Genomic DNA, 18,275 nt, shown 5'->3' with positions numbered 1-18,275 from the left:
TGTTGGTTACTACTTCATTGTACTTTTCTTGCAGATACTACTATCAAAGAGGAATCCTTGCGAAAGTTGAGGGACAGAGGCTTGTGTATCAGTTTAAGGAGATGCCAAAAAATATAGTTGTCATAGATGATGACAAAAGCGAGTCCTGCAGTGAAGATTTGTCAATGCCTACAGATGAGAAGTCATTGGAAAGAGTGTCTTTATCTGCAGAAAACCTTTTAAAAGCAGCAACGTCTGCACATGGAGGAAAAAATTCCTCTCAGTTAAGCTGTACTAGAACAGAAAAAGCAGTCACCAGAGTTGTGAATATTGCCTCACCAGCGCATGACACATCGTCATCTCGTCCCTCAACTACCACTACTACTGTCCCAGCAACGACAGCTCCCAGGTATGTATTAATGTGGCTTGAGCTTGTCATTTGCTAACGACAACCAATTTTTTGTTTAGGAAGCTATCTTATAGTTTCCCATTGTATGTTTAAAATGTTGGAAATAATTTCTGATTTGCGAGCAGCAGTGTAACATGGTAGAATACTATGAAAGTCTAATTTATAAGATCAGAGCCAACTGTCAATACGTTTGCCCTCACGTATATTTTAAATTATGTAGAGAGAGGGAGGGGAAAAGAGAGATATGAATGCTGCTTAATTTCCAAATTGCTAGATATGGAAAAGGTTTCGGTTTTTGTTTCTGTGTTTGGTTGTTTGTTTTGGTGGTTTATTTTCTTTTTTCCTCTTCCCCCCCTCCCCCCCCGAAGAACTAATTAAAAAAATTTGTAAATCCTTGATTTGTATATCCCCGTTGCCATCTCTAATGGTCCCCTGTGTTTTGGCTTAAACACACACATCTTTATGTTGCAGGACTGTACGTGTGGCAATGCAAGTGCCTGTTGTAATGACCTCTCTGGGACAGAAAATCTCAACTGTGGCAGTACAGTCGGTAAACGCAGGGTCGCCGTTAATAACCAACACAAGTCCAACCACAGCAACAACTCCAAAGGTAGTAATCCAGACAATTCCTACTGTGATGCCAACCTCTGCGGAGAACAGAGACAAAATCACAATGCAGCCTGCCAAAATCATTACCATCCCTGCCACGCAACTCACGCAGTGTCAGTTACAAACAAAAACAGGCCTGTCGGGGTCAGGAAGTATTAACATAGTGGGAACCCCGCTGGCTGTTAGAGCACTAACCCCAGTGTCTATAGCTCATGGGACACCAGTAATGAGACTATCAGTGCCTGCTCAGCAGGCATCTGGCCAGACTCCTCCCAGGGTGATTAGTGCAGTTATAAAAAGTCCAGAAGTTAAATCAGACACAGCGGCTTTAAAACAGGAATGTGAAGTGAAAACACTGCAGCTGGTAAAAGAAGAGAAGCCAGCAGATGGGAGCAAGACTGTGACCCACGTAGTAGTAGTTAGCACACCCTCAGCTATTGCCCTTCCCGTAACAATGAAAACAGAAGGAATCATAACGTGCGAGAAATGAAGAGTAGGTTGCTTCCAGCATGGACTTCTAGACTGTTACGGTTTTGAATATACTGACAGAATTGGGGGAGGGAAGTGGATGCGGTCACCAAGTCGAAAAGGAGAGTTCTGAAATGTTAATAAACATGCATATGTTGAAGATATACTGGAAAAAAAATTATTTTCCCATGTTTCAGTGGGAATTGAACCACATTGATGTGCTGACAAAAACTGCCTCTTCCAGTTGGGAGACAGCTGAACCTATGGAGAAGGAAAGAGAGGGACTGAAAAGGGACCAAACAGTTCACTACGTTACCTGTTACCAAGTTACACTAAGACCTGGAACACTAAAAGAGAGTTGTGTGAGAGGTTTGCCTTGGTTTTCAGTTTTCAGGGGGAGAGGAAAGTCTCATTGTTACAAGTGGCAAATTTGATGCATTTTATATGCATACCAGCAATTATTACTGTGTGACCACAGTATTCAACTGGTGCTATGTGAAAAACTCTGCTACTAGGTCTTGTAGAATGTGAAATAAAGGAGAAGATTAAAGAGCTTCTAAAAGAAGACAGAGACCTAGAGGGATTTTTGTATCATACAGCTTAAGGAGATTCGAAATGAAAGCCTTAGACTGATTTTCAGTTATCGTCTTGAAATAAGCTAATGGCTTGTTTGTGTAAAGCTTTTTTATTAAAACAAATTTTTTAAAAATCTTGTACCTAGCACAGTATTGTTATAGAATTACATGTAAAATATTTTGTATGGTAGTTAAAAGTCTGTCTAAATTTCTTAATTGTGGACAAAATAGCAGCAGGCTTTGCGCCTTCTGCTGTAACATGCCTGTGTCTCTCACTCTGGCCTTGACATCCCCGCATACATTTCAGTTTCAGCTCTACTCTGTCACTTGAAAGGTCACACCCAGCATGAGCTTTTTGTCAGGTAGTTCTAAACCTGTAAATTTTCTTTAGTTGAAGTTAAGAGGGAAGTACCAGTGTTCAGAATGAACTATAATAGTTTGTATATTCAACATTTGAAGTATATTCTATTTTGTTGTACTCTTGTTTCAAAGTGTATTCAAGTAGGTTTTACTGAAATATAGAAACGAAATTTAATGGTGTTTGGTCTGCTTTTTATTTTTTATTTTCAACCTATTAACCTTCTTTTCTGCTTATTTGAAATCTTCAGGCATTCAGCCTAAGAGAGCTGATACAGTGTGGAAGTTTGGAACTCCTCACTGCTCTGGTACTCTGAACGGCTGACCAACTCTCCCATACAGTATACTGAAATATTGTTCACTGAAGTATCTGAGGAGCTTGAGCTAGTTGCTGAGGTAACTTCTGAGAGGGATCTAGTTCTCTGACACTTTTTCAGGACGATGAGCTTACGCAGTGTTCTTGCATTGTGGCTAATCACATGAGTGCCTATGGAATAGCTTGAGTAGCTTAAGAAGTTATTGCCCTCTGTCTAACAGGTGATAACTTTGTGTGCGCTCCCAGTTGTTGTAATGCAAAGAAGAAAGGGGTTGCTTAAATGACTCTGAGAACTTCTAGAGCTCTGTGAATGACCTAACTATTCCTCCAGCTACACCTTAATTTCCTACGGCTGCACTGCAAAGGAAAGGTAGGAATGAGCAGATGTGGCTATTCTAGTGTACTAATCTCTCTGATGACCTCAGGGGCAAGTACAAAGTACTAGTAGGTAGAAATGGTGAAAAAAGAGAAATACTAAGTTATACTGCTGGTCCTTCTGATGTTATTGCTGTTGTCATTTCCAACTATTACTATTTTGGCTTCCGCACAAATACATGACTTGAGGTCTTTTTCTGGATGAAGTAAGTAAGTATATGAATTGGTTTTCCATTTATAAATGCACTGTAGTTATGGGTTTCATGATACTTTACTACAGGGTAAAGCTCGGGTGAGAGCACAGTCCACAAATTGCTCCATAGTTGCAGTCCACATGCCAGAGTTTGGCTTAAAATAGATTTAGGGTAGCTTATCCTGTTTTCATGGGGCCCACACTGGCACTACAATGGTTACTGGAGAAGCAGCACATCAGCTTGCAGGTAGCCAGGTGCCCAGTGGCATCCTCAGTTCCTAGTGAGATGCCCCGGAAAGTCTTCAGAGCAGGAACTCGGGTCATCTTGAAATAATCTGTCTAAATGACCATCTAAGTACTTTGTTCCTGGAGGAGCAATTTTAACAGAGATCTGGAACTGAGGTCTTCAGTAATGTTAAAGGAGACCAAAATAAAATATTTATATTGGAGTTTATTTTTCCCTTGAACTTTTAATACTGAAAAATGAGTTACCTCTATAGTCCTAGCAGTAATCCCCATTCTTTCCTTTGACTGGTAAGAAATGTGGGAATAGCTCCATGCAGCCAGGCCAGCTTGTGGGGAACTTTGAAAGCCTCCTGAAAAAGGGCTTCTGTCTCATGCTCTAAGCAGGGAAGCAGAGTTGAAGAACAAAGGAATGAAGAAACTGAAGCAGGTAAAAAAGTGTGATGCAGAAGACAGCAATCCCTTCCACCAGCAGTTAACCCAAAGAAGCAAAGGTTCTTACAGATGAGCTGTGTTTCTGGCCTGGGGTAGAGGACAAAGATGCCTTCACAGGAGGAAATGTAGAAGGAAAAGGATTTATGTTGCCAAGGAAGAGGCAGGACAGAAAGGGAGGTAATGGGGCAGTTGGGCAATGGGATGACTGATTTGGTAGTATGAGAGGCACTAATGTTCTGGGTAAAGGGAAATGGAGCAGTGTGAGAAGAGGCAGGTAGAACAAATTGGAGCTAGAAGACAAGAGAGAAAAGTAATAGTATTTTAAACCTCACAGTTTTAAGTCTTCTCTGTAAGAAGTCCTTTTCTAAATGGCTGTTAATTGATCATTTATAAAAAAGAGATGCTGTATCTCAGAGCACGAAATGTCTATCTCTGGAGTATTTGTAGTTAAGACCTTTCTGACACCTAATTTAGATACACTGGAAGTCAAATGGGGACAAACTATCTTCCTGGAAATAGATAAGGATCTCCAACTGATGACCTTCTCTAAGTTAGAGCCAAGACTTCATCGTGTAATGGCAAAAATGAAAGGAATGGAGGTGCACAGCTCTGCTACTGGTGAGACAGGTGGCTCACAGCCATGCTTTGAGATGCTGCTGTTACTTTCGGTGCTGCATCTTGCCACAGAACTGGCAATGGCCCTTTGGCTCTCTCCCCTGGCCACCCGGTGAGCAGCACACGTGCTACCAGATGCCAGAGGACATTTATCAGACGTTTAAGTGCTGCAAGAATCTCAGTCTTTATGAGGATATGCTGTAGCTGAAATGGAAAGGGTACTTAACCTGGTTTCAAACAAGACCCGTTTTGTTAACTTTTCCATGTATGCCTTTATACTCCTCACTGTTTTTTTTTTTTAATTTAGCTGCTAGGTAGAAGTACGGACAGGCTTTTTGTCACCATTGGGTAGTGATTTCAGGTTAAGCACAGCTCTTCAGCATTGCTTTGTGTGCATGCGGTTCCTCTGAGTTGTTCTGAGATCCGTTTGTTCATCAGAGGTGGTATGTAATCTAGGTAACAAGCCACGTCTCTTAAAAGGGGTAGCCTCTCCCTGGGGGTTTCTGCAGCTATGTGTCAGAGGGGCAAGATTCCCACCTGTAACTGGAAATCTCAAATAATTCTCTAGGTCTCTGTGAGCTTGCTCTTCAATATGCTGCTTTATGCCGACATAATTACTACGTGGGCAAGAAATCCTTTTACTGGTGGTGTTGGAGGACGTGACCTCAGCATGAGGGAGCTTTGGTCAGTTTTGTAACATCTGAAATGGACAAAGAGACGCTAAAACATTGAAGAAGTTAGTATTGAGCTGTAGTCCTAGTCTTTTGCAAGCCTGTTGAAAAACCTGTCATTCTGTCCATGTGTGAAAGCGGGACTGGCTTTTACGTCTAAATCTGGTGGCTCATGTAGAAGAGTCCAGGCTTAACTCATCCATGGCAAGTAGTAACTTTTCATGATGTGTGAGTAGAATGAAACTCTAGTATGAAGTGAGAATGCTTTATACAGAAGGCATTGAGACTTTTACAGCTATAAATACAAACACTTTAATTTTTCAAATAATTACTATTGTAAATCATAGGAGGGATGGGGTAATCCTGTGTAATCCACAGGGAAAAAGTCTAACTGTGAGTTTTAACTCAGGATAAAGACCTGAATATCAAAATTTCTGCGTTGTGGCAAGAAAAATTGAAAGGGGAGTCCCACCCCGGAGACCACTGGTTTTGTTACTCTCATTTGGATAAAGACCATCTTGCTTAGCAAAGGGTTCTGTGTCTTGACACAACTCAGGTGGTCCGGATAAAGTGTGCTGCAGGGAAGGCTGAGCTCATGGGATGATCTGCTAACTGATTTGATCAACTTTAGGACTTTGGAGAATTACGTCTCAGCAGATCAAGGATCAGTAAGACAGAGGCAGTCAAGAGTTGATGAGAAAGTGGAGAGGTGCCTGAAGCCTCAGTTGTTAGGCACTGTGACACATGCAGCAGGGATCTCAGTTACATGTCAAGATTGCCACAGCCAGAACAAGCTAAAATCAATTTCTGCCTTGTAGAGATAGTTCAAATAGCAGGTATTAAGCTTATTAAGGGAAGAAGATCCAAGTGACACTAATTCTGATCTAATTGTTCTTAAGAGAGTGTTTTAATAAGCTTGCAACAGCTTCTGCCTTTCAGCAAATGAAGTGGGTTATTTCTTCCTTCAGCTAGCCTGAGGGTGAGGGAAAACTACCACTGCTAAACCTAATGCCTCTTTTCTTCAAGATTAGAGCAAGGGATCTGTTGAGACTTTTTAAAGCTGTGGTGTGCTTATAACGCAGACAGCCACAAGAGGAGCTTTGAAGACATTTTTACTGTAAGAGTCATACTGCTACATAGGAAAAAAAATTAAAAGCCTTCCTGCTGCTTCCTGTGAAAAATATTTACTTACTGATATTTATGGCAGGCAAAAGCATTTCGGTGCTACAGGCTGGCCTCTTGCTGAATAAAACAAAGCAAGAGCAATATTTCATTTAAGTTTTCCAAAGGAGTCTGTCTGCAAAACACATTTTCTAGCAAGTACTAGAATAAATAGGTGAAGCGGATTGGGAAGTTACCAGTTAATTTATGCATCTTGTCTACCTTTTATTAAAATACAGCAGAAAGGGTTCACCATTGTGCTGTAGCAGGGTTGTATGATTTTCTTGAGTATGATAATATTAAGAATTGCCTTGTTAGGGGGAGAGTCCCCAGCCTTTTCTTGGTTATTCAGCCCTCCCATCGCCTTCAAAATTGCCCTTTAAGGACATGAAGCAGTGAACATCTGCTGTCACGTGTCCAGGCTGAAATAAGAATCCCAGCCCTTTCCACTTCAGAAGAGCTGTGAAGTGATGGCAGTATCATACAAATCATGCTGTTTCTCCACAATTTGGTTTCCTTTGTAGGAGAGTTAATATTGAAAGCAAGGGTCTGAGTACAATGGTGTAAGAATCATCCCGATACCAACTATCATCACCCTGTGAGAGCAATGGTGGCAGTTTTGTATCTGCAATAGTTCAGCTACTGCTGGTAAACAAAGCCTGCCATAATCAGTGCTATGGCTCTGTGCCCTGGCAGTGATGAAACAACACCACATCGATGGACACCCTCAGCTGTCCTTAGGAAAATGCAGCTGCTTATGCAAAAGTAAAAAGGAAAATAAGGGCTTTTTTGGTGGTGGGTTTTTCAGTTGTTTTGGGGTTTGTGTGTTCCGTTTTTTTTTTTTTTAAATACAGATCTGAGTACAGTATTATCTTTACTCTCAAAGATAATTACTCTCAATTATCTCAAAGTAATTATCTCAAAGATAATTACTCTCAAAGGCTTTCTACTGCAAGTGTAGTTTCTTCTAGAAACTGCCAGAAGGGCCTGAATGGAAACTCCAGCTTCTGGTGTGGCTTTTTGTGGTAGATGAGCAACTGACTCAATAAGATGGTGCCTTGAATAAGTCAATCTAATCGGTCTACGTGGTGGTGTTGCTTTAAGAATTGTTTGACTACAGATGACTAGATGCCTCCACTGATGGGCAATTGTATTATTTTGCCTCCTTGCAAAGACTCTGAGGGAAGATCCTAAGAGACGACAACCCTAAAAGAGAAGCACTGCATCTCACCCCCTCAGAGACCAATTGAGGGCAGCCAGGACCATGGAAAGGAAACCATCTCAGCCTAGCTGATATGAAATACTTACGTTGGGGATGCTCAAAGGTCTGTCTTTCTGTGGGGCATTAGGAGTGGCTTATCTCTGGCCCAGCATCTCCCCCAAAGGAACCACCCCTTCTGGCTTCCAGGGACACAATTTGCTTTTTCTGAAATATCAGCTGAAGGAGGCCCTGGCTGGCAGTAGTTATGTAAATTCTGCCCAGTAGGAGCATTAACCAAGAAAGTCAGGCTCCTTGGTTATAAAATCCTTTGTCTGGGGAATTTCCAACTGACACTTGCTGGAGCCCTGCATCCCAGACTGATTAGAGGGGCCTCAGCTCTTCTGCTTGAAAGCAGATCATTGCCCTTATCCTGCAAGGGTCAGGAACAGGTGCAGAGTGTATTACCGCTGTCCAACACAGCACTTTACTTGCCTGAAAGAGAGTGTGTTTCCATGGGAATTTGGGAGTTCCAGTTGACACACTATTTCACTTACCAGCAACACAAGTACAGTAATTTATGGGCTGTGTAAAGCACATACTTGTGGCATTCTCTTGCTCTTCAAATGATGTTTCAAAAGAAGATGACAAACACAGCTGCCTGTTTTGAGGAGCCGGCTCTGCTAGGCATGCTTAGCAGCCCTCAGGGAGGAAGACTTACACCCTGCTTTGCAGTACTGCCCAGGTTTGTAGCTCCACACAGCTGTCAGAAAAGAGTAATATTTACATTACTAGAGAGTCCAGGCTTCATCTTTAGGTATGGGAGAGAGCAGTTTAGCATGGCTAAAGCTAACTCCCTTCCCTGCAGACTTGCTGTGGAATCTGGGCATTTCAAGTTTGAGAAAGAGCATTTGCCATGAAAGCAAAGCAGCTGTTCCAGCTTGTAAGATGAGGGCTGTGGGGTCAGGGGAAAGAGGTTGGGAATGGGTAGCATCACCACTGACTTCAAGGTCAAACAGTCACTAGTTAAGACAGATCACCTACTTATGATAGGGAAAGGAAAAGATGGTAGCAGAAACATTACTTTTTTTTTCCCCGAAGACTTTTATTAACAAACACCTGGAACATTTAAGAGTTACTATAGGCCTTACATTACATGGAAATACTGCTTTATTTGCTCTGCCTCATCTTTCCCAGCTATCTAAATGTCAGCCCAACTCTAGCTGTTTCTGTTCCCTCCTCTCTCCCTACCTCACTTTCTGGCATAGTGGCATGTTTACAATCCATATATGCAATACCTGTGTCATACCAATGAGCACCACTCCATGCACAAGAGTTACTATACTAACACAGATCTGCTGTAGCCTAGGTGCTTAGCCAGAGTTCCCCTGGTGACAGAGGGAGGCTCCTGAACATTGTTGCTCATGATTTCAAGTCAGATGCAGGATCATCAACTTCTCTCAATAAATAAAAATTTATCTTCTAAGAGGTTCCAGTGTAGCTTTAGATTCTGAAGATGAATAAAAGTCTTTCAAAATGAAGATTGGCCCTTTTCTGAAAGAGCAAGATTGACAAGACTACAAATTTAAACCGTTTTAAAAAGTAATACTTGAAGCAGAGGAAGAAATACTCCCTGATCCTCTGGAAGGAAGCATAAGAGACAAAGATAACATTCACTGTGTATACAAACCTACAGGCCATATGTGTGCAATAGACACATGCACATTCATTTGGAAAAGTGAGGATATTACTATATGACATAGAGTAGTTAGCCTCTGTTTCCTCACCTGCTCTTACTGGAGGGGGCCTTCCTCACACTCCACTATTACCCATTCACTTTTAATTGTCACCTCGAGTCACATAAAAATGAGGAGATAACACTAGTATGTTGCAACAGAAAAAGATTTAAGAGAATCTCACTGAGCAGTCGAGCCTCGTTCCCTTTGGTACTTGCACAAACTTAACATGAAATAAATAAAATTAGCATGCTGTCAGGGCAAGTTGCTCTACAAACACAAGTGTTTGATTTAAATACTAAGGCCTCCACATTCATTAGAGGATTAAATCCTTAAACACAGGGGTTAGTGAAAGGATAAAGCTCATTTGCCTTCTGGTTTTCAAACCCCGATATGGCAAGAATACCACAATGAGAACACAGACTCCTTTCTTCCTCCCTTGGAGGCTCCAGATTAACAAGCGCTGAACAGCAAGCATAACTCCAAGTGCCCAAAATAATATTTTGTCAACAGTATTTCCTAATCCTTCAATAGATTCCAGCTTCAAAAGTTTTCTCTAAAATAAAATAGTGATGAGTTAAGACACTGCAACGCCAGGTGGCATTCCAATGCATTACAGCAGTCTGTCAGGGTCTTGATTAAAACTAAAGTCACACACCAGCGACAGGTGATCAGAAGGGTAATTGAATGATGGCAGCCTGTTGGGCCCAATTTGCTCTTCAGTCAGCAAGCCCAGGGCTGAGTTCACATTCAAGGCATGCTGGGAATACCAGATATAATCCAGTGTGTGCCGGCACTCTCCTGAAGGCCGGATCTTCCAGGTGGTGTACGGGGGCTCAGACTGCCCATCGGGGCTCAGCAGCTTGTATGCACTGTTTAAGTTGAGGCTGGAGTTGGAAAATTCTCTGTAGACCTCCTCGGTTGGCTCCGCGTTGAAGTCTCCGCAGATGATCAGAGGGATCTTTGCACCTTGGGTAATACTCTTCAGGTTCTGGAGGAGATCACAGCCTTGTGCCGACCGAAACCTCTCCCAGCCAGTACGGGCTTTCAGGTGAGTGACAGCGATGCAGAACAGTCTTCCAGTTTCATTGCACTTCAGCGTCTGAGCTATGGCCACTTGGTTGGTCTTCAGCTTCATGGCGGTTAGCCGGATGTTAGCACTGTTGATGAGCTCAAAGCGGTCCTTGAGGAAAAACAAGGCGCAGCCATCCGGCCCATTGTTCTTCTCCACATCTAGGCATGGGGACCACGGCTTTGGGAAGAAAGTACACTGGTAGCCAAGTCGGCTGAGGAGTGGCTCAAAGGTGTCAAAGTAGTGGTCGACTTCTTGCAGGCACAAGATGTCAGGCTTGTACGCAAGGATTTCCTCCAGGATGAGGCACTTCCTCTCTTCCCATTTCAGAGCTTCCATGGGGCACTGAACAAAGTTGTCTTTGCCTTCTCCAAGAGCTGAAATTAGCAGGGAGGGGGAGAAAAAATAAAAGAAGTTACCAATAGCTAAACTGGGCTGTCTTCCTCTGGGTTTTGCAGAGGCCAGAGGCAAGGCTCTGCTCTCAGGAGCCAGCTGCCACCTTGCAGCAGCCAGTGGCTGCTTGCAGCCCTGCCCGAGAACAGGCAGTCTCTCACAGCACGAGAGGTCATAACGGGAAGCGGCATGAGGCTTTTGCAACACTTCGCGTTCTCTGTAGAGAGAGTTTACATGCAGCGATGGGTTTTTTCAGGAGTGGCTGCTGACTTCAAGGCTGCCAGGCTTGCCAATGGGTGTGAGAACCCCTTCTCAAAACACTAAAGTCTCTCTCTCAAAAAAAAGTTCCCTTTACAGATACAAGTTAAAGACTTCTTCCCCCTCATGCCAAAAGTCACTAACTGTGGCAAGTGCCTCCACATGCGGCTGCCACAGCTTAACCCTAAGAAAAGATGCAGTGGGATAGGAGTGACTTAACTGCAGAATGTTACAGCAGTCCCTATGTGGGGCATTTTCCACCCCAAAACATTTCAAGACGAGGCTGTTGCATAAGTCAATTTACAGCCTTGATTTAGGGGTCTGAGAAAAAAAAAGTTAAAATTATTCGGAAGAATTCCCATAACAGATCCGAATCCCTCAGCATTTCACTGATGAACTAGTTAGAAAACTGTAGAGAAGCTTTACAAAGAATAAAACTTAGGGAAGGATGAGAGTCTCTTTCTGGGGGTTAACAACTACCTAAAAATGATGGGTCTCAGTTTTTGAATACACTGTCTTCAGTTAAGACAGGCATTCAGAGCTACCTTTGGCATCACATTTGCAAGGAGAGTGCTTTTTTCCTCTCCTATAGAACAGAAGGCAAGCCACAATTTCAAGCACTGCAAATCTCTCCCTCCAGCCCTCAGTCAGCTGTGCCTCAGGTAATTCACCTCTCTCCCTTTGCTCTGCCAGTCCCAGGCATGCCTAACTACATAGACACATCTGCATTTAAAGGTTTTCACTGCTGCATTTGATCTCAAGGTCACACCTGAGCTTAAGAGGCAGCTCCTACCTTGGGCAAGGATGTTCCACTGCATGACCCGAATGGGGCGGTGGTTACTGGTGGCATTTTTCTTCAGCTCCACAAAGTCCCTCTGAAATCGAGGTGGCCTTTTCTGCAGAACAATCTGACATTCCTCTAGCAAATCCTTTGGGTCTATAGGATCCAACTGTGCCAAGTCCAGCTGCTCCAGGCAGTTCTGGTGCTGGGACACGGCACTGCTGGTCAGTGTCTTGGCGAGCGCACTGTAGAGCCGGCTGGTGCTGTTTCCCATGGAACACACTGGAAATGAAAAAATGGTGTTAGAGGTGTCCACCACAACTCTTCTCACCACTTTGGTGCCATACAACCTTGTTACAGTGCCAGAAATTTGTGGTTTCTGCAGAAGCCTGTTCCTGAATCTGAGATAAGGAGGATGCAGAGATAGGGTTAGTTCTGTCCGCAGTCTCATCGTGTTTTGCTTATTATCAGGGGCTGCTAACCTCTGCAGCATGCAAATGGTCTGGTTTAAGACATCGTGCAGGTGTCTTCCAAGGGAAGAAATGAGTCTTTCATCCAGAATAGCAAGGCTAAGATTAACTTCTGCACAGGTGTTAGGAAACAGAATAGGGTGTACTTTTTCCCTCCTCACAGAGGAGGGAACCCAGTAGGTAGACAAATACTGCCTGCTCCTTATTTCTTGTGCAGCATTTGTCTCTAATGGAGGCAGCACTCTGCACAGCCCGGTACCCTGTGCCTACCTGGGATGCCTCCAGGCTGCGGGCCTCCTGCCTGCAGAGCAGCAAGCAGGGTGACTCATTCCCTCAGGTTAATATTCAATAGGAATCTCTGATCACAGCTTCATTTGCCCCAAAACCAGCAACATTTTCACAAGCGTGGAGCAACCAGGTGCTTCTGCTGGCTTAGACCTCAGGATGTGGAATGGAGAAGGTAGTCTCTCCAACTCCCTTTCACACATCTACGCCCATTCCCCTCACCCTCCCATATCCCTTCGGCTCCTCACTCCTTCACGCTGTGCCCCAGCACAGCAGCTTCCAGCACACCCTGCGGTCCTGCAGCCCTCCCTAGGCCCCAGCAACCTCCTGCTCCTTTAGCCATCTTAAGCACATGTCCTGCAAATAAGCTGCTCCCAGTCCCCCAAATAAGAACCCCCAGCTCTCCCCATTAGTGCCTGCTAGCAGTTAGCACCCCCCCCCCCCCCCCGTATCTCCTGCAGGGAGGTCCCCCCATCCCACACAGGGTCACAGCTGCCATGGTGGGGTACGTGTGTGTGTCCCTCTGTTTTGCCCTTTAGCTTAAGCACAGGAGGTGGCTGCAGCCCTCTTCCCTTAGCAGGGCTCAAGCAGCAGAGCCATCCCTTTCAGAGAGCAGCCCTCATGACTACTGTGCTATAAAATACCTCCTTCTCCCACTTCACATGAGCACAACCAGTAGCACCCTGCAGCTGTAAATGCCCCGAGTCTTGCTTACTGCAAACACACAGAAGACAGTGTTAAGGGCCAGGCTTCAGGGTAGCTGTGGAGGAGTTTGCACAGGGTTTGTGATATTCTGTAGGAATATCATATTCTTACATCTGTACACACCTCTGCAGCAAGTCCTCAGCACGGCCATGCATGCCCCAAGATCTCTTCCAACACTTTCTCAGGGGGAGGGTTTTGCTCTGAAGTGCCACCCTTGCCACAACACACAGGGAGTACTTGAAAGGAGGCTGTGTTTGCACCTTTCCCCGCTCTGCCCAAGTAGCATGCCTGCACACTTGGTTTCCCTTCAAACACAGGCAGGAAGGGCAGCAGTTGCACCACAGCAACTTGCACAAGAGGCAATGCTGACAGAGTTTCATTGTTGTCTCAACTTATTTATTCCAAATGCATTTTGCAAAGGTAATCTAATCTTGAGCAAAAGAACTTCTGTTTTGCATGGCTGTTGGCCCACAGCTGTTTTTAAGTTTATTTGTATCTCTGAGTTACTTAAAAACTGAAGAGACTTATCTCACGCTCACATCTTGCAGCAGCTTTGGGGTGCTACCCGACACACTTGCATGTTCAGCCTTTGCTAAGCCTGACCTACAGCATTACCAATCATAAGAGCTGGTGACAGACATATGATGGTGACAGACCTGGCTAGAGGGGAAGGCAGGAAGATGGAAGCTCTAACAGTGCAATAAACAGAAGGAGTAAAAGAAAGAAAGACCCTGTAGCAGAAGCCTCATGTCCTTTTCAGTAGGAAAATGGGTATTCTTAAAGACACTAAAAAAGACTTGCTGTAACACATGTTTTGTATGTGTAAGCCAGTGGAATAGTGCCTCTGAACAGTTCTAAGAAAATCATAAACTGGGAATTTAAATTGCATGTAGGACATCTCTTCCCACCTCTGCCTCCATCCTTTTAGTTAAAGTACCAGGAATTCCTCAAACCGAGACGTGAGCTTGAGCTCACAACCGTGAAGGCCCTTCTAGGGAACTGTGTTTAAAGCATTTCAGTTTTTTCAGTCTGTCTTAGTTTACAATTCTTGTCAAGAAGCCACGTACTGCTGAAGTAGAAGAAACACCATTTAATAGGGAGGGAAGCAGGGCCCTGAAATTTCTGCGAGGGGACAGGGAGCAGGAATGAAAGCATGCTCTGTACCAGTTACAGAAGGGTCTAGCTTGCATGCCACCAGAGCTGCCAGGCAGCCATGCAGAAACCCAAAGACATCAACAGAGCTTTTAACAAACACTCCAGACATCTCCTCGCCTATTTCTGGGGCAGGTACAACCCATAGTTAAGTGCTACAACCGGAGTGAAGTACACGGTGCTTTCTGCTGATGCCATCAGCAGCTGAGTAGAGCCACAAGCCCTACACCCAGCACAGCTCTGCCCCCAAATGCACACCCCTGCCCTCCCCTCCTGGCACAGCACTAGCCAGGCAGCTGGAAGCCCATGCAGAGGTAGTGCCTTCTGCACAACCCCGCTGTGCCTTGGATGAACATGGCTCATGCAGGGCTTTCCAAAGGAATAACAGGGAGTTATTCTACTCCAAGAGGCCATCAGCAAGAGCCTAGGCTGCTCATTGCTGGAGCTGAATCAGAGGGAGGATGTTGAAAGGGACAAGCTAGTGTGATGCATCTGGAGCAAAAAGTCAGCCCTAAAGCTCTGAGCAGCTCACATCTGTTACAGCAGGCTGAAGCCTAAGTTCAGTCATGCACCTGCCAAGCCACAAACAAATCCAGAGTACTAAGTCTCATCACCCCTGGGGTCATGGGGTATCCAGCTCTTTATGGGGAGTCAGGCACAGCCTAATTTGTACAGGATGTGCTACAGCCCAGCTGCCACACAGATCTGACAGCTTTTAAAGTCAGTAGTGTCCCAGGAAGGAAAAACAGCTTGTGTCTTCTTTTGAGAAAGAGGGCCTGAGCTTTCAAGCATGTTGTAGGTGGCTTGGCAGTCCTTGGCTGAAGGGGGACTCCTGCAGGAAGGCTCCAGCTTAAGATGACTGATGAACTGCACAAGATCTTTGTCCCGAAAGCGCTGAAACCATGACAGCATGGACTTAATTGTTCTGCACAACAGGGGCCAGACCAGCAACCTGAACACTGAAACTCCAAACAAAATCCACTTGATATTTTTGCAATGCTTAACACATTCATGGCAGTGACGCAAGGAAAAGGTCACCGTTCTGAGATCCTTACTGTCCAAGTTAAATGACCTGTAACGTCTGCTGCTGGTGCTGTGACACTGTGGTGCTGGTGCCTGCAGAGGAACAAGCAGACTCCTGAGCTTGCACTTTAGCAGTGGACAGTGAACACAGAAGCAATTCCCTTGGTGCAATGTTGTAATAGGGAACGTCAGCTCAGCAATTACTACTCAAGGTGCTTAAAATAAAAAAAAGCCTTCTTCTCAGCAAGGGTGGTGCCTCAGCACAGTAAGGGTGGGGGAGGAATTTAAACTGTTCATCATACCCTATTCTTCTGAAGTTTAAAGTTCAAGGGTCCTTGTTTCATCCAGCAATAGCACAGAAGAGATGAACTTCTAGGATCTCAGGCAACGAGCAGTCACAGACTTTAAGGACTTTGCTTCAAAGATGAGGGCTGCAGCACACAGGCAGGCCAGGGGGCTGCAGTGTCATATCAGCACCAGGGCCCTTACCTTGTGGGTAAGGTGAGCAGCATTTTGGTTTCCCTTCCTTTCATCTCCTACCTCCCAGCACAGCACTGCTTTTGGCTGAGAGTACACACCTTGTTACTGCAGGGATTTCACTGCTAGGTGTATGGCTCCACCACACCTGCAGCCTGGTCTGTATTTGCATCAGCCTCCCCAGCCAAGGAAGCCGGCAGCAGCTGGAGATGCCTTCCCTGCAGCCCCAGTTCTAGGAGAAACTTGGCAGATGCCATCCTCCTGTGACAAATCCTATGCTACGGGGTATCATGCTACATGTATAGCCTTGTTTGGGCTAGCAGTGGGATTGCAGACCTGGGCCACCCGCATTCAAAGCGGTGGTTGCTGCTGTTGGGAGCTTGAGCCCCGATTTTGGCACCCAGGCCAGTCTTACGCACAGGGGAGTATGGACCCTCATACGGGGACTTGGAGAGCTCATTCCAGCGAGGGAGGTGCTGCCTAGATGACATGCAACACCAGAAAGAGGAGGGAACCTCATATTCTGCCCTAAGTAATACACAGAATCAATACTTAGCACAAGCTCTGGAAACCCTTTTACTCGTGAGTGCTCCAATGATGAGCTCGACTCTGCCAGCTTGCAGGCACATATGCTCCTCTTCCCTGCAGCTCCATGAAGCTTCAGTCCTGCCCTCTGGCATCCTGGCCTGGCTTCAGCAGGAGGAAGGAAGCACCCTGCCCCAGCCTAGCTTGTAGACCCTGCCTGTAATAGCACCAACAAGGAACAAACACACTGCACCCCAGCCCCAGCTGAGGACAGTAGGGAAAGTGGATCTCCTGCATGCCAGGTAACACAGCCTTAGATATCTCCCACCAGCAGCACCCCGGAGCAAAGGTGGCCCCTGCCCCAGCTTTCACCAGGAGCCTCTCCTCCAGGTGTGTGCTTTTAGCCACAGTCAGAGACAAGCTGCTTGTCAAGAGACATGGCTTAAGGCTGTATCTGAACTGCAGAGGCCCAGTGGGTGCATCACCACCCTGCTCCAAGCCCCGTCACCAGTCAGCGGGTAGGGAGTGGGGTGCATGCCAAGGGGTCGATCTCACACGGGCTCTGGGCAGAGCGAGCACCCGAGGACATGCAGTACCCTGACTGCCTCCCAAGTCTCCTTTTGGGAGCGGAGAACAGGGTGTAATCATTGATACTTAACGGCACAGGCAAGTAGGGACCTGATGGCATAGCATCACCGCCTTTGCCTGCCCGAGGACGAGTTGGGCTTTTCCCACAGGCTGCCTCTAGTAGGAAAAAACCCCCGTGAGTCAGGTACATCCTACACAAAGCACAACACGTGAGGAGAACAGTTCAGCCGGCCGACAGTACGCTTCTGACAGCAGGGTGAAGACCCCGACCCAGTTGGAAGAGTCACCCCACGAGTGTTTGCGTTTATTCGGAGCCGCCGGCCTGCATTTGGGCACAGAACGAGCCCTGTCCCCCCGCAGCCCTGGCCGAGGGCCCGGCAGTACCCGCCGTTCCATCGCTGATGTCATTTGCTGAGATCCGTGAGCAAAAGCCGCGGGTACTGCCTTAAAACTAGAGTATCAGCTCAATTTTTGGGGTACCGCACGGCACGGATCGGGCACACACAGGCTGCTACGGGCTGACCCGGGGATGAGAACCCTAGCGTTTCTCCGTTCCGGTCGCAGCGTCCCGGTTAACCGGAGCCTCCCGCTGCCTCCGTCCGGTGCCCGCTCCCCCCCAGTACCCACCTGCGCGGGGCGGCGCCCCCGGGGCGGGCGGGCCGCGCGCCGCCCCCGCTGGTGTTGCTGGTGCCGGTGCCCGCGGGGCGGCGAGGCCGAGGGGCGGCGGGGCAGCGCGGGGCCACGGCAGTAGCGGGGCTGAGGCGGCGGCAGGGGCGCAGTAGAGAGCGGGTAGCACGGAGCACAAGCAGCGTGCGGGGCTCTGGTACATGCTCTCGGCAGGGCAGGACTGGACAGGACCGACACGGCGCAACGGGATGGGACGAGGAGTAGCTCCCACGCCCGCCCCTGCGGCGGCGCTTATAGAGGCGGCAGCGGCGGCGCCCCGCGCGGCCGGTACATCCGGCACCTACCACCCTCACCCGGGGGGGGACACTGGACGGACGGACGGACACGCAGACACAACACACACACGGCGGTCACCGAGCCCGCCCGCGGGTGATCGGCGCCTCCCGCTGCCCCGGAGGGGTGGCGCTGCTCCGGGTGGGTGGCGGGGCTGCACATACCCCCCTTTCCCCCCGCCGCCGTGGAGTGGTCTCGCCCAGCGGAAGTTTTCCGCTGGTGACGTTCGTTCTGTTTCTGCAGACG

The 18,275-nt window shown here is 46.7% G+C and overlaps 2 protein-coding genes across 8 annotated transcripts in view; one reads left to right on the top strand and one right to left on the bottom strand.

The window, feature by feature from the left end:
• ELF2 (E74 like ETS transcription factor 2) overlaps window positions 1-2,580 on the top strand; it is a 37,184-nt gene extending 34,604 nt beyond the window's left edge. For all 7 annotated transcript variants that reach the window (XM_075090262.1, XM_075090263.1, XM_075090264.1 and 4 more), the window contains 2 exons: window positions 35-388; window positions 860-2,580. In XM_075090262.1, the coding sequence (XP_074946363.1) occupies window positions 35-388; window positions 860-1,487 (982 nt within the window). In that variant the 3' untranslated portion in view covers window positions 1,488-2,580. The remainder of the gene's footprint in view (window positions 1-34; window positions 389-859) is intronic.
• A 6,129-nt stretch (window positions 2,581-8,709) lies between these two features.
• On the bottom strand, window positions 8,710-18,047 carry NOCT (nocturnin). Its single transcript, XM_075090275.1, has 3 exons — window positions 17,697-18,047; window positions 11,857-12,126; window positions 8,710-10,789 (listed from the first exon to the last, which is right to left on the bottom strand). The coding sequence occupies exons 1-3, from the start codon at window positions 17,896-17,898 to the stop codon at window positions 9,954-9,956; spliced, it is 1,308 nt and encodes a 435-aa protein (XP_074946376.1). The 5' UTR covers window positions 17,899-18,047; the 3' UTR covers window positions 8,710-9,953.
• Window positions 18,048-18,275: the final 228 nt, after the last annotated feature.

Source organism: Phalacrocorax aristotelis, chromosome 4 (assembly GCF_949628215.1).
Source record: "Phalacrocorax aristotelis chromosome 4, bGulAri2.1, whole genome shotgun sequence".
Taxonomy (NCBI): Eukaryota; Metazoa; Chordata; class Aves; order Suliformes; family Phalacrocoracidae; genus Phalacrocorax; species Phalacrocorax aristotelis.
This window is presented reverse-complemented; position numbering and strand designations above follow the sequence as displayed.

Bases quoted from the DNA above. Each gene is read 5' to 3' on its own strand.
- NOCT (XM_075090275.1), bottom strand. From the start codon at position 17,898: ATGTACCAGAGCCCCGCACGCTGCTTGTGCTCCGTGCTACCCGCTCTC. The intron at 12,127-17,696 runs GTGGGTACTGGG...TTTCATTTCCAG, and splicing joins GGGGGCGCCGCCCCGCGCAG to TGTGTTCCATGGGAAACAGC. The intron at 10,790-11,856 runs GTAGGAGCTGCC...TGCTAATTTCAG, and splicing joins GTGGAACATCCTTGCCCAAG to CTCTTGGAGAAGGCAAAGAC.